Genomic DNA, 27,489 nt, shown 5'->3' with positions numbered 1-27,489 from the left:
AAATCTCAGGGACCTGGAGCAGTTTGCCAAAGAAGAATGGTCTAAAATTCCAGCAGAGCATTGTAAGAAACTCATTGATGATTACCGGAAGCAGTTGTTCGCAATTATTTTGTCTAAAGGTTGTGCTACCAAGTATTATCTGACAGAATGCAGGGGTGCCAATACTTTTGGCCAACACTGTATAGAACCGAGTGACAGAACATTACAATCAAGATTTTCATAAAACATAGTAACAAACATATTTGGTATCACTGTAACCATTACGAATCACACAATAAAATTAATATAATATTTCATATGATCACTAATGGTGTAAATAAAAATGGCACAATTGTTTATTATGATTGGGGTCTACTGGTTATTATGCCTGCTCACACATACTTTATGCATCCTTGTTTTGTTTTTGTTTTTTTGTACAGCCACCTGGGTCTTTTGCCATTTCTCTTTAGTTTGTTTTTATGGTACTCCGTATATCTTCACTTAATGTTAGGGGTCTGAACAGCCCCTGTAAACGGAGCTCTGTCTGGAGGGAGGCCCGTCGCCTTCGTTGCGATGTGCTCTTTCTCCAGGAGACTCATTTTTGTGCTGGTAAAAATCCTAAGTTCTCTAACCCCTCTTTCCCTCATATATATCAGGCTTCTTGCAATGCTAAGCGTAAGGGTGTTCTTATTGCTGTGCGGGACTCGGTAGCCTTCTCCCTTGAATCCACTTTAGTTGATCCCGGGGGTCGGTTTCTGGGGCTTAATTGTCTTATTAACAATGTTAAGTATACTTTGGTAACTGTTTATCTCCCGAATCGTTCCCAGGCGCAATATTGGAAATCTGTGCTTTCCAAGATCCGAGCTTTTTCTACTGGTATGTTGGTCATTGGGGGGGATTTTAATTGCTTAGTAGATAATTCTCTAGACTCTTCCAACCCCAAGAGACGCTCCCCTATACTGTCTTCCTCTTTGATTGACCAGGGTCTTTATGACGTCTGGCGTTGTCAACATGGCGGGGAACGAGATTATAGTTATTTCTCCTCTTTGTCCTCCTCTTATTCCCGTATCGACTTTTTTCTCACTGATAAAATTGGGCTCATGCAGGCAGAATCTACTGATATTGGGCTGATCACCTGGACTGATCATGCTCCGGTGTCCCTTTCTCTACATGAGAAATTCTCCACTGCTATGCCTACCCAGTGGCGCCTGAATGAGTATATCCTAGATCATCCCTCCTATGGTGAACACCTCCGTGAGACCCTGAGGGAATATTTTTCCCTGAACTCTCCCTCCGTGTCAGATCCCCATGTGCTCTGGAATGCCCATAAGGCTTATATGCGAGGGATGCTTATTCAGGCGTGCGCGAGGGCAAAAAAGGAACGATCTAAAGACATAGATGCTACGCTTCGCTCCCTATATTCTCTCTCCGCAATTAATAAGCTTAACCCCACCCCCACTGTCTCTGCGGAGATTCGGCAATGTCAACTCCGATTGCAGGGCCTTCTGGCTTGCCAACAGGATTTAGCTTTTAAACGTTTTCAATGTCAGGCCTATGTGCATAATAGTAGGGCTAGTGCCTTTTTAGCCAAAAAAGTCAAACAGTCGCGCCCCAAAACTCGTATTGCTCACCTTGTAGATGACTCGGGTACTAAAGTAATTGACCCCCGCTTTATTGCAGAGCAGTTTCGCTTATATTATAAGTCACTATACAATCTTAAAGATGATCCCCAGACATACCAACCGTCTAAGGAAGAAATTGATAGATTCTTAGATTCTGTGGCCCTGCCCCGCCTTTCCCCTGCGCAGTCTACCTCCCTAGCCTCGCCTATCACCTTGTTTGAGGTTACGGAAGCTATAGCCTCATTGAAACCGCTAAAATCCCCTGGCCCTGATGGTTTCTCAGGGATTTATTACAAGAAATACGCAGATATTTTATCCCCTCATCTTTTAGCTGTGTTCAGGAAGGCGGCGGAGGAGCAATGCTTCCCGGAAGAAATGTTGTCAGCCACTATAGTGACCATCCCTAAACCCGGCAAATCTCCCACTGTCCCGGCTAATTTTAGACCTATTTCCCTCCTGAACACGGATATCAAATTGTATGCTAAAATCCTTGCTGAGCAGTTGCTCCTCCTTCTCCCCCAGTTAGTTAGTCCTGACCAGGTCGGTTTTGTATTCGGTAGGCAGGCTCCAGACGGTACACGGAGGTTCATAGACCTTGTCCAGAAAGCCGAAAGAGATGGTATGCCTTCCTTGCTTCTGGCCTTGGATGCTGAGAAGGCTTTTGATAGGGTCCATTGGGATTACTTAGATAGCCTTTTGGATAAGTTTGGCATGGGGTCGGTCTTTAAATCTGCTATTCTAGCTCTGTACTCCCACCCGTCGGCTCGTGTGCTCTCATCGGGCTTTTTGTCTGAGCCCTTTCGGACCTCGAATGGTACCCGCCAGGGTTGTCCTCTTTCCCCTATTATCTTTGCGCTGGTGATGGAACCCCTGGCGGAGTCCATTCGGTCGGCAGAAAATATTGCGGGTATTACTGTGGGTCGCCAGCAGCATAAGATTGGCCTATATGCTGATGATATCATACTGGCCCTGACTTCCCCTGGTTCCTCCTTGAATGCTGCTACGGAGGTTCTACAGAGATTTGGTAGAGTTTCTTATTATAAGGTAAATTCCTCCAAATCACAGATATTGCCTGTTATCATCTCTCCCTCGTTGAGACGGGAACTCAGTTCTCAATTCCCTTACCAATGGAATGACTCCCGTATAGCTTACCTTGGCATCTCCCTGACGGCCCCTAGTTCGGATCTGTTCTCTGCTAATTATATCCCCCTTCTGACAAAAATCACTTCTCTCCTCCCCTCCTTCTCACGACCAATGTTGTCTTGGGCTAGCAGAATCGCCATTGTCAAAATGATGGTGTTACCTCTAATTTTGTATATGTTCCGTACAGTTGCCATCCCCCTCCCTGACTCATATTTTACTAAGCTTCAGTCTCTCCTTTCCAACTACATTTGGGAGGGTAAGAGATCCAGGGTCCGACTTAAGGTGATGACACGCCCTTGGTCCCATGGGGGTGCGGGTGTCCCTGATGTTAGAAAATATTATATGGCGTCTATCTTAGACCAACTTAGGGTTGGGTGGGATGAGACCTCTAAGTGGCGTTGGGCCGAAATTGAGGAATGCCTTTTAGATGCCCCGCTTATGAGCATTTTACGCCCTAAGGATTTGAGCCTGCCCATCGTTTCCTCTCCCTTGCTGAGTATTAGGGCCTCGGTTTCTGCTTGGCGATATTTTCTGTCATATACCTCCAGGGAAGACCTGGTCCCTTTGTCGAAGCTACCCATATTGTATTTGACCTCTTTTCTCCCCCAGCTGCGTCTTCGTGGATGGGTCTCTAGGGGTCTCTATAAAGTGGCCCATCTATATTCTGATGACGGGCTTAAGTCGTTCTCCATGTTGCAGGAAGAGTTCCAGCTCCCTAAAACAGACTTCTTTAAATATCTGCAGTTGCGTCATTTCTTTCAATCCTATGAGCCCTCTAGATTGACCTTTCCCAGGCTAGCCTTAAAACTGTGGAATAGGTCCACGCCTGTTAGAGGTGGGTTATCTGTGTTTTACGGCTTTTTCTCTGTCCCCCCGGAGCGGGTCAAACCTCTTCACCTGCTCCGTTGGGAAGCGGATCTTGCCAGAACCATCCCTCTGTCGGACTGGTATACGGCAGCTGGATTTGTTAAGCGCGTATCTAAGGGGGCGGCACATTGGGAAACGGCTTTGAAAATTATGTTGAGGTGGTATAGGACTCCGACCCAAATGGCGCACATTGATTCTTCGTGCTCCAGACTCTGCTGGAGGGGGTGCGGCCAAGTAGGTTCCTTCTTGCATTTATGGTGGGACTGCCCACCGGTTCGTGCCTTCTGGATAGCGGTATTTTATTTCATGTCCACCCTAGCCGGTTTTGATATCAGTCCTTCTCCTGGTCTCGCCCTTTGTTTCTTAGATATTGGTAGTTTTCCCTCGGAGATGCAGGTCGTTCTGGGTCAGATCGTGCTCGCAGCTCGGGCCATGATCGCTCGTCAGTGGAAGTCTGCCCTTTGTTTGACCTTAACTGAATTATTTCACCATGTGAACTTGGCATGCACCTTGGAACGTCTGTTGTCCAACAAAAACCATACTTACGCCAAGTTTCGTTCCCAGTGGTCTCTTTGGATCTCGTATGTAGAGTCTAATAAGGGTGTTTTTTCTCCTCGGCCCCAGGTTGCCCCCATGGGGACCCCTTGATCACTATCCGTCTACTGTGTTGTTATCCCAGGTGGCTTTATTTTATTTTATTCTTTTGGATGTAATTTGTGTCTCCTCAGTATTGTATTCAGGTATGTGGTTATGTTGTTAATGTTACTGTTTGGATTTTCTTGTTCTTTTCTGTCCCTATTCCGTCTCCCCTACTCTTTCTTTTTCCTTTTCCCTTTCTGTTCCTCCCTGGTTGTGTTCCCCTTCTCATTCTTTTCCTGTCTTCTCGTAGAATTGGTGTCTTTGCAGCGTTTGTATGTCTGGCCCTTTGGTCTTTGCTCGTTTGGTCATGTTTGTGTCATCCATATATTTGGGTTGCAGCCCGACGTTCCAACTTGTAATCCCTGTCCTACTGATTGGACCTATGCCGATTCTTCTTCTGTTTGTAACAGTTTCTTTTTTATTATATTGTAAAAGGTCTTCTTCTTTTCAATAAAAATCATATTTAAAATAAAATGATTGGGGTCTACTATTATTATATAGTTTTTGTACAGACAGGTAGCACACTCTTCTTTTGTGGTTAGGGTGCATTCACACGGATGAAAATGGCGCTGAATTTGGCGTGGAATCCTCATCAGATTAAGCACCGAAAAAAAACCCTTCCATTGACTTCAATTGGTTCCTCTTGCTGCTAGCCGCGCTGAATCTGACACGGATTCCACATCAAACTCAGCTCCATTTTCCTCTGTGTGAATGCACCCTTACAGTGCTATATGGTCAGATTCTCGAATCCTGTCTCCAGTGTAGTAATAACACCACACATTTTTCTTGCTTTAGTGAAAGTTTATATAAAGTTATGCGATAGTCCACCAATGCTTATAACAAGAATAATGGCATAATGCTCTAATGTAGAAAGTAAGGATGATGTTTTGCCTGTAAATTCAGTCTTTCTGAAGCTAAATCTGCAGAAAGATTTAAATACATGCAGATGTTCGATTTGTAAAATAAACTAACAGTAGCCATAGTACACAAAACATATATACAGAGATAGATTAAAACATATTTATGGGATATTAAATCCCAGATGATAATTCAAAACAAAGAAAAAAAGCAACCAATATGGCATAGTCAGTAGCAGCTTGTACCAGTTTGTAGATTAGGCATTTTCGGACACAGGAATATCTAATGTGTATGTGGTTCACAGTAATTTCTAGTTTTATATGTATTCTAGGAAAAGGGGGGGGGTGATTTGAACTAGTATTCTAGTTTTTATTTTAGTTTTTTAAACTACATTACACAACACTACATTATTATTGAGGATGGTCTATGACCAGCCTCAATAGTAATATTCCTATGACAGCTGAATATTCAACCAAAAATAGCAGGTCTGCACTCCTTGGGTTCCATAAAATATAACTTTTAATAAGCCATTAAAAGCTCACGCAACATAGAACAATTTGTGAAAAGGTTATAAAAAGACGCATGGTGCTTAAAAACGGCGTTTTGTCCAGTCCAGAGGTGAAAGGCCGTGCACCCAGAGGGAAATCTTGGAGCATACTCATATGGTGAGATCGAGACTTTTTTTTTTTTCTTTATCTGCATTCCTATGACAGACCTGGGAACCTTCATAAGGCTCCTCGCTGCCACAGGAACAGGTCACCTCCCACCATATCGCCGCATGGGAGCCGGCTTGCAATGAGAAAGGTATAGGAGCTGGGGATATCGGCCCCAAGGACAGTTTTGGTATTTTAGTAGGGTCACACTCAACAATGCCCACGATCATAATGGACTCTGATTGTGGCCATTAGCTCTGGGTCTCTGCTGTACATTACAGCAGAGACCCAGTGCTGTAGCTAAGGTGCCCACCAACAAAAAAAAGATACGAGGTCGATGGGGATCGGCCAGTGGACAGTTGTAACACTTTTGGTGGGGTCACAATCAACAAAGCCTGTGATCAGAGTAGACTCTGATCGTGGGCATTATGGTAGCTCTGGGTTCTGCTGTACATTACAGAAATCCTGGTACAGCAGCTATGGTGGCTACCAGCAAAGAAGAAGGTATGGGGCGGGTCCACACTGAGAAAAGTTGTGATACTTTATCACACTTAGGGTGCATTCACACTGAGTATACGCTAAGCTCTTTCTGAACGTAAAACACGTTCAGAATGAGCGTGTACAAAGCAGATCCCATTAATTTCTATGGAAGCCGGCATATGTGCGCTCCCCATTGAAATGAATGGGAGGCTTTTTTCCCCTATTGCTTTCAATGTGATACGCGCGTGTCCGGTTCAAATGAATGGGTTTGAAAGAGTTCTGCAGGTTTCCGTCTCCTGCTCAGTTTTGTGCAGGAAACGGAAACCTGCATGAACGGAGACCGGGCGCAGATGTGAACGAGCCCTAACTCCTCAAGACTTACTCCTGATTAGGCCCATTCATTCAGGCCTAATCAGGGGCGGGATGCCAGTGCACTGCATCGACATCCCATCGCGGCTAGCTGCGTTAGTAAGGTCACATGGCGGAAACCTTTTCCACCATGTGAACTTACCCTTAATGTATGATATATTGTGTTGTACAACAAAAGAAAAAGAGAACAGGGTTAAATATTAGCAAAGGAATATTACAGCAGAGGTTAACCACAGATATGCTACCCTATGCTTACTATTATTATTTAGGGCAATCCACTCTTATAAAAGCCATGCCCATTGAAAAGGATACTCCTATATGCAGTTCACAAATCACCCTGTGGAGGGCTCTCTCAGGTTGGCGGCCTATTCTTTGGATGTCATCAGTAAAATAAAAACGCAACGTTTCGCGCATCCACCAATACATCCTAAAGTTCTCTCACAGGTGTATGAAGCAGTGGCTGCAGTATGTCCCAGTGCTGCCTGTATTCATAGACAAGAGATATGGTTTTCTAGCGCTACAAATTGTCGCCACATAGCTTGTACATTCCGTGGCGCCTATAAACATCCAGGTTTCCTAATTGTCATACTTTACTTTCTATGAAACAGCATAGTAGCGCGTATAAGGGTGTACTAAGATGGCGACGAAAGCGTCTATGGTTCCCTTGGAAAGCTGGCCTGCGTGCGGCTTCTCTATGGTAAGTGAAACAACTGGGGAGCTGGGATGCAGGTGGAGGACTGAAAGAGCATCGGGGACATCAGAATGGCTGCGATTATAAAGAGACAGATCTTAAAACACTTATCAAGGTATGACACAACTAGAACATGTCGCGTTACATCTGGTATTACAGAACACCCTGTGGGCAGGATGAAGTTGTGCTATTTCTTCTGAGGGCGTACTCGGCAGTGTTACATCTGTCTAGTGTGTACACCTTAACTGCATAGGGAAGTGCCATGTTCTGTGTAGAATACAGCGCCGGTGTCCTCTTCTCTCTCATAGTACACCATGCCAGGGCCTGGCACAGAGTCCCCAATTTGATATCTGATGCTCAAGTTTACCTCACTTGTGAGAAACCTCCAGGTGATGGCAGATTACATAAAATAACCTTGAAAAATCTACTGAAATCCTGATCTACAAAATCTACAACGCTTCTAGTAGCCTTTTATTACTAGTAATCTGGATGAAGCGTGCCTCGGTATTTGCACAATAAACTGACTGCATTACATGGGCACCAGTGATGGAACAATGTCATTTGGATTTGCTTCGTTTCTTGTACAGATTATAGAAAAGGAGGCAGACACAGCCTAAATTCACCGCTCTATCAGAGGCTTTTCATTACAAGAATCCATCAAAAATGTCATTGCTACAATATTATTTTCAGTTAAATTAACAGACCACCATGACATGAAACTAAATGGCTAAGGACCCACGTAGCAAGCTGCAGCCAAAAAGTGCAGCTGGAAAAATGGTGGTGGCATTGCGGTTTTTCCCACTGTACTTTTCATAGAAAGTCTGTAGGGTTCTCAGTGGACTTTCTGCTTCTAGTATACCTATAGGGAAACTGCCAGTTTTTCCATATGTATAATTGACATGCTGCGATTTACAAATGCAAGCGTTTTTGAAATCGTAGCATTTCTGCTGCAGATTTTTTTTCTGCAATTGGTGAATGGGATTACCCAGAATCCTATCCACCTTGCAGGCACCTGTAATACGTTACATGGCGCCCCTGGCCTTGAAGCATTTGTGTCTTGTGACAGGCCTGTAGTAATCTTTTTTATGTTCCTGACCCAGCCTCATTCTAGGTCTGGGAAATTAATCGCAAAATAGCTGAAATTGAATGTCAGCTCAATTAATTGTTTTGAACTTGCCCACACTAATTATTTCAGATATTTTGCATTTATGTCATAGTGTCTCACACTGCTATTGGCTAAAGGATATTTCACTAACTATATGTTAATCAGTCAGAATTACTAACATGTGAATAACCAGAACCAAAATTCAGTGGCATATAAAAGTGTAGTGTATATCGAAGTGATCGCTCATTAAGAGTATTTTAGCTCCGAGCAGATTGAAAAAAGTTCAAACTACCAACTCTATGGTAACCACCAACCATTTAAGCTAAAAAAGAGGTATCTTTAGGTGTGGACACACTCAATGCAAGTGTTATGAGAACATAAATCATAACCAGAATAAGATCACCAGCCGATGCATTGGTGAAACTTTTGATTTTAAAACAAGACTTGACTGCTCATCTAGCTTTGTAATATATTTGCTTGAATGTCCATGTGGCCTCTAATATATTGGGCATACCATAATGACATTGAGGGAAAGGATCAATAAAAATCGCTAATAACAATAATGGGTACATGTGCACAGTGCATAAAGACACGCAGCACAAACACATAATAGTGATTTTACAGGATTTCGAGTCACTCCCATAGACCAGGTACATCCAACCATAACTAATCGATTTGATACATTAAAAAAGAGAGTGTTTTGGATGTACAGATTGAATAGCCTCGTCCCGGTGGGTCTTAATGAGGCTTTAGAGGATATCACAACATAATATAGATATATTTTTTATGAGTATTTTAGATTGACATTGAATGTTATATATTTTTTGTTGAGGGTTTTTTTTTAACTGTCTAGTTTAACATCCTCTCAATATTTAATTACCTCCCTTATTAATTGTTTTATACTTTTTTTTATATGTAGATTGTGAGCCACATATAGGGATCACAATGTACATTTTTCCATATCAGTATGTCTTTGGAGCATGAGAGGAAATACATGCAAACACGTGGAGAATATACAAACTCCTTGCAGATGTCCCTGGCAGGATTTGAACCCAGGACTCCAGCGCTGCAATGCTAACCACTTAGTCACCGTGTTGCCCCTAATTGTTTTACACTTTCATCATTCATATATTCATTCACCATAAGTAGTGCATTTCTACAAGCAGAAAACTTGTGACTACAATAGTTATATTTACAGTTAGGCCTATAAATGTTTGGACAGAGACAACATTTTTCTAATTTTGGTTCTGTACATTACCACAATGAATTTCTGACAATACAATTCAGATATAGTTGAAGTTCAGTCTTTCAGCTTTAATTCACTGGGTTGAACAAAATGATTGCATAAAAATGTGAGGAAATAAACACAGATAAACATAGATAAACGCAATCCCTTCATTTCAGGGGCTCAAAGGTAATTGGACAAATTAAGTAACTGTAAATAAAATGTTCATTTCTAATACTTGGTTGTTCATACTTTTTTGGTAATGACTGCCTGAAGTCATGAGCTCACGGACTTTGCTGTGTTTCCTCTTTTTTAATGCTCCCCCAAGGCCTTTACTGCAGTGGTTTTCAGTTGCAGTTTGTTTGTAGCCTTTCTGTCTGAAGTTTAGCCTTTAACAAGTGAAATGAATTAGGTTGAGATCACGTGACTGACTTGTCCATTCAAGAATATTCCACTTCTTTTGCAACTCCTGGGTTGCTTTGTCTTTATGTTTTGGGTCATTGTCCATCTGTAATATGAAACACTGACCAATCAGTTTGGCTGGATTTCAGCACACAGTATCTCTGAATACTTCAGAATTCATCTGGCTGCTTCTGTCCTGTGTCACATCATCCATAAACACTAGTGACCAGTCCTACTGGCAGCCATGCATACCCAAGCCATCACACTGCCTCTGCCGAGTTTTACAGATGATGTGGTATGCTTTGGATCATGAACTGTACCACACCTTCGACATACTTTTTTCTTTCCATCATTCTGGTACAGGTTGATGTTGGTTTCATTTGTCCAAAGAATGTTCTTCCAGAAACGTGCTGGCTTTTTTAGATGTTTCTTAGCAAAATCTAATCTAGCCTTTATATTCTTGTGGCTTATGAGTGGCTTGCACTGTGCAGTGAACCCTCTGTATTTACTTTCATGCAGTCTTCTCTTTATGATAGATTTGGATTTGGATATGTCTACATCCTGGAGAGTGTTTTTCACTTGATGATCTGTTGTGAAGGGGTTTCTCTTCACCATGGAAATTATTCTGCGATCATCCACTACTGTTGTCTTCCATTGGCATTCAGGTCTTTTTGCTTTGATGAGTTCACCAGTACCTTCTTTCTCAGGATGTACCAAACTTTAGATTTTGCCACTCCTAATATTGTAGCAATTTCTTAGATAGGTTTTTCTGTTGTTTTCACAGCTTAAAAATAGCTTGTTTCATCTGCATGGAAAGCTTCCATGCTTCCAAATGCAAGCACCACATCTCAGATGAACTCCAGGCTTTTATCTGCTTAATTGAGAATGTCATAACGAAGGCATTGCCCACACCTGCCCATGAAACAGCCTTTGATTCAATTGTCCAATTACTTTTGGTCTGTTTATAAACAGGGTGGCACATGTTACAGGGGCTCTATTACTGGGAAAAGTCATTTTTAACTAATCACATCCTTGCATAGCCTTTAGAAAGTCTATACCACACCTACTTTTAGTATATAGATTGCCTCAGTGGTTTCTGAATAAGTCTGTTTTTATTCATATGCTAGTGAGCTTCCAGCAGCACTCCTCTCTGCTGTTATCTCCTATGTGTGTGTGCAAACAGGAAGCTGAGTCATCATCATCAGCAGCAGCCTGTGCTGAATACACTCATAGGAAACAATAGCAAAGGGAGTGCATGATGCATCGTGCACCATTCTAATTAGTACATGAATAAAAACAAACTTATTCAAAAACCACTGAGGCAACTTACATACTAAAGGTAGTTGTGGAATAGTCTTTCCAAAGGCTATGCAAAGATGTGATTAGTTAAAAATGACTTTTCCCAATGATAGAGCCCCTTTAACCCCTTAGGGACATACCCCAAAAGTGTTTTAAGGACCAGGCCTCGTTTTTCAAAACTGACATGTGTCACTTTATATGGCAATAACTTTGAGACGCTTTAACTTACACAAGTGATTTTGAGATTGTTTTCTCATGACACACTGTAGTTCATGTTAGTGTTAAAAATCGATATCAATATTTGTATATTTATTATGAAAAAAATAGGAAATTTGATGGAAATTAGCAAAAAAATGCAATTTTCAAATTGTGAACTGCTCTGCTTTTCAAACAGATAGTTATATCACAGAAATACATGAATAAATATTATCTACCATATCTCTGCTTTATATTGGTATCTTTTTATTGTCTTCCTGACATCCGCCGTAATAGTATGGCGCATGTCGGGTGTGTAACTATGGCGACTGCCCGGGAGCTCGGAGGCCGCCGTAGCCGCCGGGTGTCTACTGCTCTAATGTCTCCGATCGGTCCCCGGACCGATCGGAGGCAATAACCCCTCCGGAGCCACGGTCATTTTGCCGGTGATCGCCAGCTCCTGGAGCATGCTGCAGGGCCGACGTCATGTTGCCATGACATCCGAGAGCCTTTACAAGACCAGCCTGCAAAAGAAAGGATGATTTTTTGCAATGCATTAGCATTGTAATGCATTTCATTAGTGATCAGACCCCCTGGGGTTCAACACCCCTAGGGGGTCTAATAAATACAAAAAAATTTTTTTTAAAAAAATATAAAAAGTATTAAAAATTCAAATCACCCCCCTTTCCCTAGAACACATATAAAAGTAGTTAAAAACTGAAACACATACATGTTAGGTATCCCCGTGTCTGAAATCGCCCGCTCTACAAATCTATGAAATAAATATTTTACCTGTTCGGTAAACACCGTAGCGGGAAAAATAGTCAAAAGTGCCAAACCGCCGTTTTTTTTACTGTTTTGATTCTGATAAAAATTTGAATAAAAAGTGATCAAAGCAATAGCATTTCCCGAAAATGGTAGAACTAAAAAATACACTCGGCCCCGCAAAAAAAAAGACGCCCTATGCATCCCCGTACACTTACGTATAAAAAAGTTACGGCTGTCAGAATATGGCGACTTTTAGAAAAAAAAAATGTTAACACAATTTTGGATTTTTTTTAAGGGGTCAAAATGTAAATAAAACCATATAAATTTGGTATCCCTGGAATCGTACCGGAACACAGAATACAGGGGACATGTCATTTTGGCTGCACAATGAACGTCAAAAAAACCAAAGCCCGTAACAAAGTCGCAGAAATGTATTTTTCTTCAAATCCACCCGATTCAGAATTTTTTTCCAGCTTCCCAGTACATTCTACAGAATAATTAATGGTGGCATCATGAAGAAAAATTTGTCCCGTAAAAATTAAGACCTCATATGGCTCTGGAAGCGGAGAAATGAAAAAAGTTATCAGGTTTAGAAGGAGGGGAGTCAAAAACGAAAATCAAAAAATGCCATCGGTGGGAAGGGGTTAATTTATTTTGGATGTTATTAGGCTTTGAAGTGTAACAGCGATATTCCAGATTTACAAGAAAATTCCCCAAACTAATTTTTTAGGGACCACTTCAGCTCTGAAGGGGATTATAAAGGCCTGTATAATAGAAACCCCCATAAATCACCCCATTTTCAAAACTGCACCCCTCAAATAATTCAAAACAGCATTTGCGAAGTTTGTTAACCCTTTAAGTATTTCACAGAAATTAAAACAATATGGAGGCGAAATTTAGACATTTCATTTTTTTTCTATGATACGACTATGATACATTCATATAGCCCTAAAATTAACACATTCCCAAAGGGTTAAAGGAAAAATGTATCTCACATTTTGTTATGCAATTTCTCTGGAGCACAGAAATACCCCACATGTGGGTGTAAACTGATATTTGGGCACACGGCAGCGCATTGAAGGGAAGGAGCGACACTGAGAGTTTGAACAACAGATTTTGCTGGAATAATTTTCAGGCACCATATCTCATTCGCAAAAAGGACCCCATTTTGGAAACTGCACCCCTCACAGAATTCATTAAGGGGTATAGTGAGCATTTAGACCAGTGGTTCTCAACCTTTCTAATGCCGTGACCCTGCAATACAGTTCCTCATGTTGCGGTGACCCCATGCAGTCTGCTGCAGACAGTAGCGCGGCTTCTCAGTGGCTAAAGCCATCAGAAATATGTATTTTCTGATGGCTTTAGGCATACCTCGCAACCCTTGAAGATTAGAAAGAGGGAGAAAATATGCGGCGCGCGCAGTGCACCGCGGTGAATTTAGCTCCGCCCACTTTTATGTTGACTCCACCCATTCTCATTCATTTTTAATGTGCTCCCACACAGTATAATCCTCCTACAGTCACCTGTACATTATATGTCCCCCCGCCATCTCTCCCCCAGTTTCATATAACCCCTTCATCCGCCCCCAGTTTCATGTCCCCCCTCCATCTCTGCCCCCAGTTTCATGTCCCCCATCTCTGCCTCCAGTGTCAAGCTGTACCCCCCCTTCATCTGCCCACAGTTTCATGTCCCCCCATCTCTTCCCCCAATTTCATGTCCCCATCTGTTCCCCAGTTTCATGTTCCCCCATCTCTGCCCAGAGCTTCATGTCCCTCCATCTCTGCCCCTAGTGTCATGCCGTCCCCCCTTCATCTGCCCACAGTTTCATGTCCCTCCATCTCTGCCTCCAGTGTCATGCCGTCCCCCCTTCATCTGCCCCTTCATTATGTTCCACCTTAATGTTTAAAACAAAAAAAAACAAAACACTTACAATCACCTTCTAACGCTCCCCCGCTGCCCACTCAGTCTCGCTCACTCATATAGTTGTAGCCGCGATGTGACGTCATCACATCGCGGCTACACATACAGAAGCCGCAGCACAGCGTTAAAGCAGGAGCTGGCTGTGACAGCTCCTGCTTTAATCGCCTGTGTTTTCAACTCGGTTGAAACCGGGACATACCTCCCACCAACCGGGATGGTTGGGAGGTATGTGGCGACCCTGTGTTTTGGTCGTTCGACCCCCACCGGGGTCGTGACCCACAGGTTGAGAACCGCTGATTTAGACCTCACAGCCTTTTCATAGAGTTTATTAAGATTGGGATGTGTAAATGAAAAATTACTAAAATGTCACTTTATTCCCAAAGTTTTCATATTCACAAGGGGTTAAAAGAGAAAAAGCCCCAACAGATTGTTAAACAATTTCTCCTTAACACAGCAATACCCCGGTGGTCGTAATCTGCTGTATGGGGACATGGTGGGGCTTGGAATGGAAGGAGCGCTGTTTGGTTTTTGGAGAGCAAATTTTGCTGGAATAGTGCCATGTCGTATTTGCAGGGCCCCTAGTGTACCAAAACACTGGAAACACCCAAAAGCGACCCCATTTTGTAAACTGCACCCCTTCCAGACATTACTGCACAGCGGATGGTGGAGCGTGAAAATATAAGCTGTGCAGAGTGCATTGGGAAGACAAAATTCCTCACTATATCCCAGTAGCTTCTAAGATTTGGGGGTCACTCAGGGGGTAAGTTCTGGTATATTTTCCCTCGTAAGCTCTAAATCTCGGGTATCTGCTGATATACCCTCGCACAGTTTCTACATTCCCTTCCTGCCGCAGCCAGTTGTGTTCTAATGATTTGGTGATTTTTTTTTGGATTTTTGTCTTCACATTGTACAAGCTATATTTTTTTATTTTTCTGGTGACGGGGCCATATAAGGGTTTGTTGTTTGTGGGATGAGATGCATTTTGTAGTGACAACATTTTTGGGGGCCTATAATGTGTAGAAAAATTTTATTAACTTTCATGGTGGATTAAAAACCTCCACAGCAATTCTGGTATTGCGTTTTAACATTTAATTTTTTTTCCACCCAGCATAGCGTATAAGTAACATGTGACCTTTATTCTGTGGGTCAGTACGATTACGGCGATACCTCATTTATATTGTTTTTTATGCGTTATTCATTTTGCAGAGCAAAAAACTATTTGGGAAAGAAATCAATTATTTTTGCATCGCCATCTTCTGTGTAGCATTTTTTTTTTTTCGGTTGACAGAGTTGATTGAGGGCTTTTTTTTTTGCAGGACAATCTGTGCTTTTTATTGGTACTGTTTTGGGGTATGTGTGAGTTTTTTATCACTTTTTATAGCATTTTAAGGTGATCGCACGGGTTCTGCTTCTGAGCCCGTGCGATCTCCATCACGTACAGGCACGTGGGAATGCGGGAACGAACCACATTCCCTGACGTACCTGTACGTGATTTAGCATAAAGGGGTTAAGGAGCTGAAACTCCTAAAACCTTCATACAGTTTAAGGATAAGTTCACAGTTTATTTTGCGGCCGTGATTTTGCCGCAAAATAGCGCCGCGTATACGATCCCGGCTCCCTTTGAAATCAATGGGAGCGTATACGGCCTGCAAAATCTCACACGGCGTATACGTGCCACATCACGCGGCACTTTACTCCGTGTGAACCCCCCCTTAATGTGGATACACATTGAAAGCTGCAAGTCTTTATATAACTATAACTTGAATATGTTTCAGTAAACCGGTAAAAAAAAGTGTATAAATATATATGGTATTTACAAAAAAATGTGACCTGCTAAAATATTACTTCAATTTATTTAGGGTACGTAACCCTCCTCCGCTTGGAGGAGTGAACTAAAATGTATCCCTCTAAAGTGTACTGTATTTAGCCATTTTACTTATAGTTTTAGCCAAGCGCTATATTTTTAACATCACTAAGAAGAGGGTTACGTACCCTAAATAAATTGAAGTAATATTTTAGCAGGTCACATTTTTTTGTAAATATTGTTTATTTGTGATTTAATACCATCAGTACAATCAAGGGTGGTAATTTGTGATATAAATATATATGGACCTAACTGTATATACATTATTTTTATTAATCTCCATATCAATGTTCATTCTTTGTCATATTCCTTACATATTTTTATACTTTCCTTTTCAGTATGCTCCAATCAGCATTTTCATAATCTCATAACGTTTATTGGAACATCAGCTCAGGTGCTCGCTGATCTTAACTTAGCGCTATTAATACTTATGCTCATAATGCTTATGTAAAGTACCATGGAATTAATGGTGCTATATAAATAAACAATAATAATATACAGACATGGCATGTATTCTGTGCACGTGCAGTGTCCATTTAACCCTGGCTTAATTTTTTTTCTGTTACACCTGTTGCACGTGCCAGTTAGTTTCTTCATGTATACCCAGTAGGGCATTCACACTACGTATACTGAAGCTTATTCTGAACGTAAAACACGTTCAGAATAAGCGGCGTATAAAGCAGCTCCATTCATTTCTATGGGAGCCGGCATACAAGCGCTGCCCATAGAAATGAATGGGCTGCTTCTTTCACTATGAGCAGTCCCATTGAAGTGAATGGGAAGTGCCGGCGTGTACGGCTCGGCATGAGCAGAGCTAGCCGAACACGCCGGCACTTCCCATTCACTTCAATGGGACTGCTCATAGTGAAAGAAGCAGCCCATTCATTTCTATGGGGAGCGCTCGTACCCTGTTTCCCCGAAAATAAGACAGTGTCTTATATTAAATTCTCTTCCAAAATATATGACCTGTCTTATTTTCGGGGGATGTCTTATGGAGCGGCTGGAGCGGGGGACAATCATGACTGCTGGTTGTAGGTGGTGCAAGAGGTGGTGGTGGGGAGGTATGCTAGTTACCTTCCCCATCTTCATAGCAGCGCTGGTGCTGCTGTTGGTCACGGTGGTGGAAGTGGTTGGCGGGGCTTAGCAGAGATTAGCGAGGCTTCCGGCGGTTGTGCCGGAGAGCCTCACTTAGTGGGCATTGCAGCCGGCTGAACGCTGTGCTCCTTGTGCAGAGGAAAGCTGGCTGCCTCCTCTGCTGTGATACCACTGTTCCGGCTGCTGTGGGATGAGCTGGGAGAGTGGACTCCCCGCAGCATACGATGCTTTCCCAGCTCATCTTACAGCAGCAGGAACAGTGGTATCACAGCAGAGGCAGCAGCCGGCATACCTGTGCACACGGAACATCGTGCACAGTGTTCTGCCGGGTGCAGTGTTTTTGGGGATGTCTTATTTTCTGGGGGTGCCTTATATTAGGCAATTTAACAAAACCTCCCCCATGCCTTACTTTTGGGGGATGTCTTATATTCGGGGAAACAGTGTATGCCAGCTCCCATAGAAATGCTTTATACGCCGCTTTTGCGTTCAGAATAAGCTTCAGTATACGTAGTGTGAATGCCCCCTAATACTGCCCTCTTTACAGCTGAAAACTATTTCTAATCCCGTTTTTTCAATAAATTATATGCGCAGTTTTGCACATAAGATGCTGAGCAGTTACTAAGGAGGTTTTTCCAGAGTATAACACTTGTTTTAGAATGTTTTATCAAGATACTTTATTATTATTTATTTATTATATTATATACCGTATGCACATATGGCTTAACAACGCCCTGGGGGCGTTTTCACATGTAACTGGGTTATTTATTGCTGTCTAGCATATCCGTTATCATGCAGCCAATTTTTATACACTTGAGAAAGGAGTTGTTACTCCGAAACACGTCAATGTCGTGTGTGTTGGTTTTGTTTTCAATAAAAGATCCTTCTGAAGAATTCTTCTCTGATGAGTGCTGATTTACTAAAGCATATTGCATCTTACCATTTATATTGCATAGTGAAGAAACCACAAATTCAACACTATTGGAGTACAGACGTCTTGTATAATATAACAATCTATTGAATGGCCATGGACACATTTTGAAATAACTCTGAAATTCTTACATTATAACGATAATGCAAAGTGCCTGTCTGAGGTGCCCCAAACTTTGACCGCCTATATAAAGTCAGGACAGACAATGAGCACTTTAGTTCCAAATTTGCACTGATCGGAACATTGCAATAGATGACTCTCTGTTCAGTTCCAAAGGGAGACTGAAATTCCCCCAATGCCTGCCCAATAAGACGGCATATGTATAGACTTTTTATGAAAGAAGGAATGCAAGGAATGATCTCTCAGAATGCCCCCTAGTCCTAGGAGTTGGTGGAAAAATAGAGTGGGATTTGCTGCACCCACTGCTTGTACAAGGTTATCACATATATGTGGATACCTTCACTCAGTTACAGAGGAACTGCAGCTTGTGGGACAGTGGGCAGAAATCAGAGAGCCTTCCTTGGGGCACATATTGCACAGTGCCTTAGCAGGGTTGAGAGTAGGGCGGTCTGCAATGAAAATATGCTGCTGGTCAAGTCAAAGACAAGAGAGATGTCCTTGAACTGGGGCTGAAGTGATATTTTATTAGAAAAAGGTATTTTTTCATTTTCACATCTCAATGGAAAAAAAATAAATCTGTGAAACACGTGTAGGGTCAAAGTGCTCACTATACCCTTGATAAATTCCATGAGGGAATTAGTTTGCAAAATGGGGTTATTTTGGGTGGATCTACACTGTTCTGGTACTTCAGGGACTTCCAGCAAACAAATTCCAGCAAAATCCCAATACCACTTCTTCTATTCTGAACCTTATATTGTGCCCATACAACATTTTACATCCACACTTGGGGAATTTCTGTAGTTGCGTGATAATGCTTAACAAATTCTGGGGTGCATTTTCTCCTTTAACTCCTTGTGAAAATGCAAAAATTGGGGTTAAAGCAACATTTTATTTTATAGAAAATAAAGTTGCTTTCATTTTCACAGGCCAATTCTGCATAACACATCAAATGTCATAGTGCTCAGTATACCCCTTTATAAATTCCTTGAGGGTGTAGTTTCCAAAATGGGGTCACATTTTGGGGTTTCCACTGTTTTGGAAGCTCTACAAGATCCAATTAGCGCCGTTTCTATTCTGGGCAATTCCACGTGACTATACATCAGTGTACCAGCACATATGGTTATTGTCATGTTTAGGAGAAATTGCGTAACAAATGTGGAATTTCTCCTTAAACCCCTTGTGAAGATGAAACATTTGGCCCTTTTACCTTCACTCTGCAGTCCAGCTCACCCCAAGCCATCTCGATTGGGTTCAGGTCTGGTGACTGTGGAGGCCAGGTCATCTGGCGTAGCACCCCATCACTCACCTCTTGGTGTAATAGCCCTTACACAGCCTGGAGGTGTGTTTGGGGTCATTGTCCTGTTGAAAAATAAATGATGGTCCAACTAAATGCAAACCAGATGGAATAGCATGCCACTGCAAGATGCTGTGGTAGCCATGCTGGTTCAGTATGCCTTCAAGAGGTAGTCACCGGAAATGGTCTTCCAACAGCTCATCAAGAGTGTGCAAAGCAGTAATCAAAGCAAAAGGTGGCTACTTTGAAGAACCTAGAATATAAGACATATTATCAGTTGTTTCACACTTTTTTGTTAAGTATATAATGCCACATGTATTAATTCATAGTTTTGATGCCTTCAGTGTGAATCTACAATTTTACTAGTCATGAAAATACAGAAAACTCCTTGAATGAGAAGGTGTGTCCAAACATTTGGTCTGTACTGTACGTTTTCCCAGGGTAGCCAATGTCTCAGGATTGGTTAGGGTTATGAAGATGAAAAATCTTTAAAACGATACCAAGATCATCATGATAGCCCTTACTGATTCACACACTTTAATTTTTATTGTTTTACACTTTATATGTCCCACTAGGAGACCAGAACCACTGATGCACTGACCGCTGGTTCAGTGCTATAAACTGCAATACACGAGTGTACACATATATTGCATCTATAGAGGCATTGCTGGCAGGATCAACCAGGTACTGGGGGCTTGTAGCAGTACTGGGAGGGTTATGGAGAAAGGTATTATCTGTCAGTTACAGCCATCATCCGCTTCTGATGCTGCTCAGATAATCGCACACCCTTGTGCGCTTAGTTCCTCGAAACAGGGACGTAATAATACATCCAGGTTCATTAAGGTGTTAAAGTAACATCTGGCAGCATTTTTTTTTATTTTTTTTAACAAAACTCTATGTGTTGCTTAAAAATGTGTATGTGATCCTATATGGGTATGGAAACCGATTGACGAGGTGCTTTGTTAGGCCTGGCTCACATCTGCGTTCGGTAATCTGTTCGGGAAGTCTGCATGGGGACCTCCCGAATGTACTACTGAATGCATTGACAAGCAGTGAACAGTGAAAGCACATGGACCGCATAGACTATAATGGGTCTCCTAGACTATAATGGGTCATGTGGAGAGGAAAGTAGATAAGAAGTACTTTTGTGTCTGCATGACTCGAGCAGGCACCACGCAGAAAGCACATGGACCCCATTATAGTCTACGGGGTCCATGTGCTTTCATAATCTCACCGCTTGTCAATATGTTTGGCAGTCCGTTCGAAGGGGTTCCCATGCGGACTTCCTGAACAGATTATCTAACGCTGATGTGAACCAAACCTTAGATTGTGATACATTTCTTTGTTTTCTCACTTATATTTAGAAACACACCTTTGCAAATAGGAGCCAGTGACTCACAGTTTGGAACCCGGATGACAGATAGAATGCAATGCATGGTAGTTGTTCCACAAGCTATGTTTTTTCTGTGATGTTTAAAAGAGTGTTGAAGGATATTTAAGTGACATACTTGGTTTATTATAAGCAATAGTTAACTCCTTCCTGCCGACGGCATTTTTGATTTTCATTTTTGACTCCCCCCCCCCCCCCCCTTCCCTTCCAAACATCGCTCTCAGAGCCATATAAGATCTTAATGTTTGCGGGACAAATTTTTCTTCATGATGATACCATTAGTTATTCTATACTGGGAAGCTGGAAAAAAAAAATTCAGAATGGGGTGCATTTGAAGAAAAAGTGCATTTGTGCGATTTTCTTACAAGCATTGTTTTTATGGTATTCACTGTGCAGCCAAAATGACATGTCGCTTGTATTCTATGTTTCGGTACGATTCCGAGGATACCTAATTTACCATACATACTGGAGTATAAACTGAGTTTCTCAGCACAGTTTTTGTGCTGAAAAAGCCCCCCTCAGCTTATTCTCGAGTCAAGCGATACAGCAACACAGTCGGCAAGACACCTGTGGGCGGCCGCTGGAGCAGCACTGCTGCCGATATGCTTACTATTCATTTCAAACTGCAGAAGTGTACTTACGGTACTTCTGCTAGCAGGCGAAGAACGCAGACACTTCTGGTAGAAACACAGTCAGCAGAGACACGGCTCTGAAGGCATGCTCTGGAAACATCTTGGGGTGGCCCTGGAGACAGTGCTGCTTCACCACTCGCCTATCGGCAGCAGTGCTGCTCCAGTGGCCGCCCACAGTCAGCAGCGGACCTCCGCTCCCTTGCTCTCCAGACCCCGGCCCACTGCTCCATCACACGCCGGGTGACGTGGCCACGTAATCTCAGGCCCGCACCCGACCTGTGTCTGCGTTCCTGGTCTGCTAGCAGAAGTACCGTAAGTACACTTCTGCAGTTTTAAATGAAAAGTAAGAGTGATTTTTCAAGTATTTATCCCCTATCCATAGGGTAGGGGATAAATACTAGATTGATGTTGATGGCAGGTCAAGGTGCAGTAGGTGCTGGGGAAGGTGGTGGGGGGAGGGGGTTGGTTGCCTGCCCCTTCCCTAAGCTTGAAGACTGGGTTTTTTCCCCCTACTTGGAATTCAGCCTGACTACAGCCAGGCTGAATATAGGGTATCTGCAGTGCTCCTATTCTGTCGGAAAGGGGTTAATAGGAACACTGCAGATACCCTATATTCATCCAGGCTGAATTCCAAGTGGGGTGGAAAAAACCCTAGTCCTCGAGCTAAGGGAAGGGGCAGACAGACAACCAAAACACCCTCTCCCCTTCCCTAGCAACCAGCATCTACTGCACCCAAAAACTCCGGCCATTTTAATTTTTGAAATTTTCCAGTAGCTGCTGTGTCACGGAGCAAAGGTATACGTCTTCCTCCGGAAGGTCTCTTGAATCAACAGGGACGCAAGAGGACGGGAGACATCAGCAATTTATTGTAATCCACAAAGTTAGTAGCCGGCAGCAGTCACATCGACCATAACAACAATAAGTCCACAGAAGTCACAATCCAATGATAGCTTTGGTTCCTTGGTCCTGTAACTAAATCCTGGCTGTCTGCAGAGCTGTGCACAGGCCGGCTAACCCATACTAACTGCTAGGTACATACTATATACTAACACCATTACATCCTATATCTGTGGGGGGGAAGGGCTGAGTCACATATCCTTCCCCCCTCACCTATATCAAGGAGAGCAGACTCCCTGTCTACTATGGACAATGCACCGTCCAACATCTTCTTGGGGACACCAATCAGATTATCTCCACCCATTGTCCTCACTGGTCCTCGCTAGTTAGAGGTATTTGCATACAATGTGCTAACACACTAGACCCTAATCAGCCAACTACACATTGATGTATACAACAGGTTAGAGAATACATTCCACACCAAATATATATTACACATGGCCTATAGTATAGACTCTAACCATCCCGTGACATGCTGCATTTCCAAGTTTTCCTAGTTTTTTTTTGTGGTAAAATTAGGGACCTTGGCTTATATTCCTGTTGGCTTATACTCGAGTATAAACGATATATGGTTTTATTTACATTTTAACCCCTTAACAAAAATCCAAAACTGTGCCAAAAAATTTTTCTCTATAAAAGTCACCATATTCTGACACCCGTAGCTTTTTTATACTTCCGTGTACGGGGATGCATAGGGCATATTTTTTTTGCGGGGCCAGGTGTACCTTTTAGTTATACTATTTTGGGGAATCGTTATTGCTTTGATCACTTTTTACTAAAATTTTGATCAGAGGCAAAAAAATGAAAAAAGTGAAAAAATCATACGGGAAAAATATTTTTATAGATTTGTAGAGCGGGTGTTTTTGGACACAGGGATACCTAACATGTATGTGTTTCACAGTATTTACATACTTTTATATGTGCTCTAGAGAAATTGACAGGACCTGCTCTTGTTTTTGCACTTGAGAAAGGGCCATGAGGAACGCGTCATGCTGTATGCTGTATTCTAAATCATTCAATAAATTGTATATATTTGGATCCTGGTTCACCATCTTCCTGTACACACCAGTGAGCGTGGTTCTCGCATAACGGACCTTGGTCCTTTATTCTTCTCCAGTATCTCCCAGGTCCTCCGGTGATGGATTGAACTGCTGCCACTCTCACTTCAATATGCCCTTCAAGTGTTGTGGCTGTTCACAACCCTGTAAGGGGTAAATATTTATATTTACTTTAAAAAATATATATATACTAGCAGTACCTGCGACTTCGTCCGCGGAACCCTAACACCCTGCGTGACCCACCTGTAGAGCCGAGCAGGCTTCTTCCTTTGCCTTGTGTCCACAGCGACTCCCTTTTCCTCATCTCCCCCCTGGCGCCCGCCAACCCCCTTTTTTCCTACCCACTCCCTCATGTGCTCGCTTCTTTCTCCTACCCCGTGCCCCTTTTCCCCCCTAGCCCCATGTCCCCTCCCCCCCCAACCCCATGCCCCCTTCCCCCGTGTTATCTACCCCGTGCCCCCTTCTTCCCACCACCCCATGCCCCCTTCCATGTCTTACCTACCCAGTGATACCTTCCCCCCCCAGACCCTGTGTCACCTTTCCCCTCTTTCCTCTTTCTTTTCCCTTCCCCTCCCCCTTTGCGCTCCCCTTCCCCCGTATTGTAAACATTTTTTGAAAACCTTCAACAAAAAAGAAAGGCTATTCTTCTCCTACCTTTAGATGTCTTCTCTGCGCCGCCGTTCGGTAGAAATCCTGATTTTCTTTGGTATGCAAATGAGTTCACTCGCAGCACTGGGGGCAGTCCCCAGCGCTCATACAGCACTGATGGCGTCCCCAATGCTGCAAGAGAACTCTCCATCGATGCCTCTATCTTCTTCTGGAACGGCCTCTTCACGCATCTTCTTCCGGCGCTGGGGGTCAAACTTCTAGCGCATGTGCAAGTCTGCTCTGCTGTTGGGCCTCGGGCAGAACCGACTGCGCATGCCCACCTGGTGTAAGCGGCCATTTTCTTGTGGCCGCTTACCCCAGCTTACTGTGTTTTACAAATAAACTGCTGAAACTCTCTGCCTCTTTCACTTTTCTGTCATCTGAAAAAGAGAGGAGACAACTTGTGACAGCAGCCTGAAATTGTTACTGTGAAGAGCACACACAAACAAATACATATTATCCCTCCATTCACCTTTTTACAACTTACACACGTGGACAAAACTGTTGATAGCCCACATTTAATGAAAGAAAAACCCCCAATGGTTACAGAAATAACTTGAATCTGACAAAAGTAATATTGAATAAAAATTCTATGAAAATGAACAAATGAAAGTAAGATATTGCTTTTCAACCATGCTTCAACAGATTTTTTTTTTTTTTTTTTTAAACAAACTCATGAAACAGGACTGGACCGAAATGATGTTTCCCTTAAATTAATATTTTGTTGCACAACCTTTTGAGGCAATCTCTGCAATCAAATGATTCTTGTAACTGTCAATGAGACTTCAGCACCTCTCATCAGGTATTTTGGTGAACTCCTCATGAGCAAACTGCTCCAGTTGTCTCAGGTTTGAAGGGTGCCTTTTCCAGATGGCATGTTTCAGCTCCTTCCAAAGATGCTCAATAGGATTTAGGTCAGGGCTCATAGAAGGCCACTTCGGAATAGTCCAATGTTTTCCTCTTAGCCATTCTTGGGTGTTTTGGGTCATTATCCTGTTGCAAGACCCATGACCTGCAACTAAGACCAAGCTTTCTAACACTGGGCATCATATTTCTCTCTAGAATCCCTTGATAGTCTTAAGATTTCATTGTATCCTACACAGATTCAACACACCCTGTGCCAGAAGCAATAAAACAGCCACAGAGCGTATTTCATATTCCATATTTCACAGTAGGGACAGTGTTGTTTTCAAAATATGCTTCATTTTTCCATTTGTGAACATAGAGCTGATGTGCCTTGTTAAAAAGTTCCATATTTGTCTCATCTGTGCATAGGACCTTAGGAGAGTAGCTTTGTGGCTTGTCAACATGTAGTTTGGCAAATTCCAGTTTGTCAGATTCAAGTTATTTCTGTGACCATTGTGGGTTTTCTTTCATTAAATGAGGGGTACCAACAATTTTGTCCATGTGTGTATACATTGTGTCCTTCCCCCTGTTTTCACTGAAAGATACTGACAGCTTTTTTTTTTTTTTAAATCAATATATAAGTTTACTTATAACTGAACTAAAACTAGCCAAACATTAAAAAAAAGGCATGGAAAATGTACTCAGGCAAAGAGGCCAACACGTGCTCTTATGCTCTGAGAGTGAAGAAAGCTCAGACAGCGAGGATATAGTGATAGCATAGTGATAGCAGCAAGGGCAGTCTGCATTCAGATCCAAATGTAATACATATCAGGCCTAGCGAACAAATTTCAGAAAATATTCCAAGTACAAGTGCAGAGGTGCAAACAGATACTTAAAGGGGTATTCCCATCTACATTATTATTTTAAAATTTGTAGATAATTAAAGGTTAAACATTTTTGCAAATATAAGTAATTAAAAATTCTGCAAAGTTTTAAAGATTTTCTCTAACTTTCTTAGTGGTGACTGTTGTCTTGATCAGTTGCCATGGATACGACCACTAATGCAGAAACTTTCTAAGGTCAGAAAATAAGTCATGATGTCCTTATTGTGGCCGAGATATCTGGGTCATTCCATGTCAAGTGGACCAGTGCTCCCCACTCGACCATCTCTGATTTTGCTGAAAATTTCTAAGGATGTACATGTATGTTTGAAACGAGGTTCTGTAAATTTTTAGGGCCATATATCAAATACCTGGGGAACTGTTGACCTTTCACTGGAGGTTCCACCAAGACCGCGGCTTCAGCTAAGAGGATTTTGCAAACTTTGGCACATAGCCATTAGAGTTCTATACTGGCTATGATGCTGAAATTTGACATACTAGCTCAACTTTTGCTGCTAAACACAATAAAATCATTACCGGCCGCAATTTTGTGTCAAAGTAGCTTGAAAATCACGCCGCATGACATTTATGCCAAACTTTGCCCAAATATAACTCAAGATCAAAAACCAATAGTAACTGGTGCTTTGCCCTGTACACCGAACATCTACATGACTTTGCATTGCTGCAATATCATGGTCAAAGCATATGTATTTGTGGAGATATTCACACCCACATATGATGAAAAACGTATAAAATTCTAATTTTACCTATTTTTAGATCAAATTTCTCAAAAAGGGTACCCCTAAAATCTATTAATTCTGATATTATTGGAAAGAGCACATTTTTCTCTACAAGGATCATCGGGTTTTTTGTTTTTTTTTTTGGAGTCTCTCAGTTTAAGAAAAGAAAAATGCCACTGAATATGGTGTTATTTATGCGTGTAATGCATTGATTTTGTGTTTAATTTTCAGATTCTTATCACATTCTTAATTTGATTACAGTCATATTGTTACTAGCAATGTATATTATAATCAAAAACCTATAAACCTTTTTATTTATGAAAACTTATTGACTATTGTTACATTTTAATTACATATATTATTTATTTTATTTTTTATTTTTATTTATTTTGTTATTATTTATTTATTTATTGTTCCAAAAGACAAAATTGACGAAATATGGGTAGTTCAAGAGGAAAGGTTCAAAGATGCACATACAATTGCTGGAACAAGAGTCACCAGTTTATGCCAATTGATGACAAAAAGATTCACATTTCAAGGTTGTCAAATGACACATCATCTTTCATTGCCCATGTAGATAGATCTACCAGATCAGAAATGCCTTTTGTGCCAATTGCAAACCTCCAGCCAGGGCAATACATTGCCTGCATTTACGATAGCAACTGGTGGATTGGAAATATTTCTGAAATTTCAGTCGACGACCATGATGCATTAATAAATATTATGCATCCTCATGGACCAGCTAGCTTCTTTCACTGGCCGGTGAGAAATGATACCTGCTGGATTCCTGAGCAGTCAATCATTGCAATACTTCCAGCTGCAACAGCAATGGGACGACAATACAGCTTCTCTGAACCGATTATGTTGCAAATTCAGCAACA

General features: G+C 42.1%; 1 protein-coding gene across 3 annotated transcripts in view; it reads left to right on the top strand.

Annotated features, from left to right (window-relative positions):
* The first annotated feature begins 7,263 nt into the window (after window positions 1-7,263).
* BLTP3A (bridge-like lipid transfer protein family member 3A) overlaps window positions 7,264-27,489 on the top strand; it is a 105,743-nt gene continuing 85,517 nt past the window's right edge. For all 3 annotated transcript variants that reach the window (XM_075264246.1, XM_075264247.1, XM_075264244.1), the window contains exon 1: window positions 7,264-7,416. In XM_075264246.1, coding sequence (XP_075120347.1) covers window positions 7,373-7,416 — 44 coding nt within the window. In that variant the 5' untranslated portion in view covers window positions 7,264-7,372. The remainder of the gene's footprint in view (window positions 7,417-27,489) is intronic.

This window comes from Leptodactylus fuscus, chromosome 2, assembly GCF_031893055.1.
Source record: "Leptodactylus fuscus isolate aLepFus1 chromosome 2, aLepFus1.hap2, whole genome shotgun sequence".
Lineage (NCBI taxonomy): Eukaryota > Metazoa > Chordata > Amphibia > Anura > Leptodactylidae > Leptodactylus > Leptodactylus fuscus.
The sequence above is the reverse complement of the archived record's forward strand: the minus strand, read 5'-3'. Positions and strand labels throughout refer to the sequence as shown.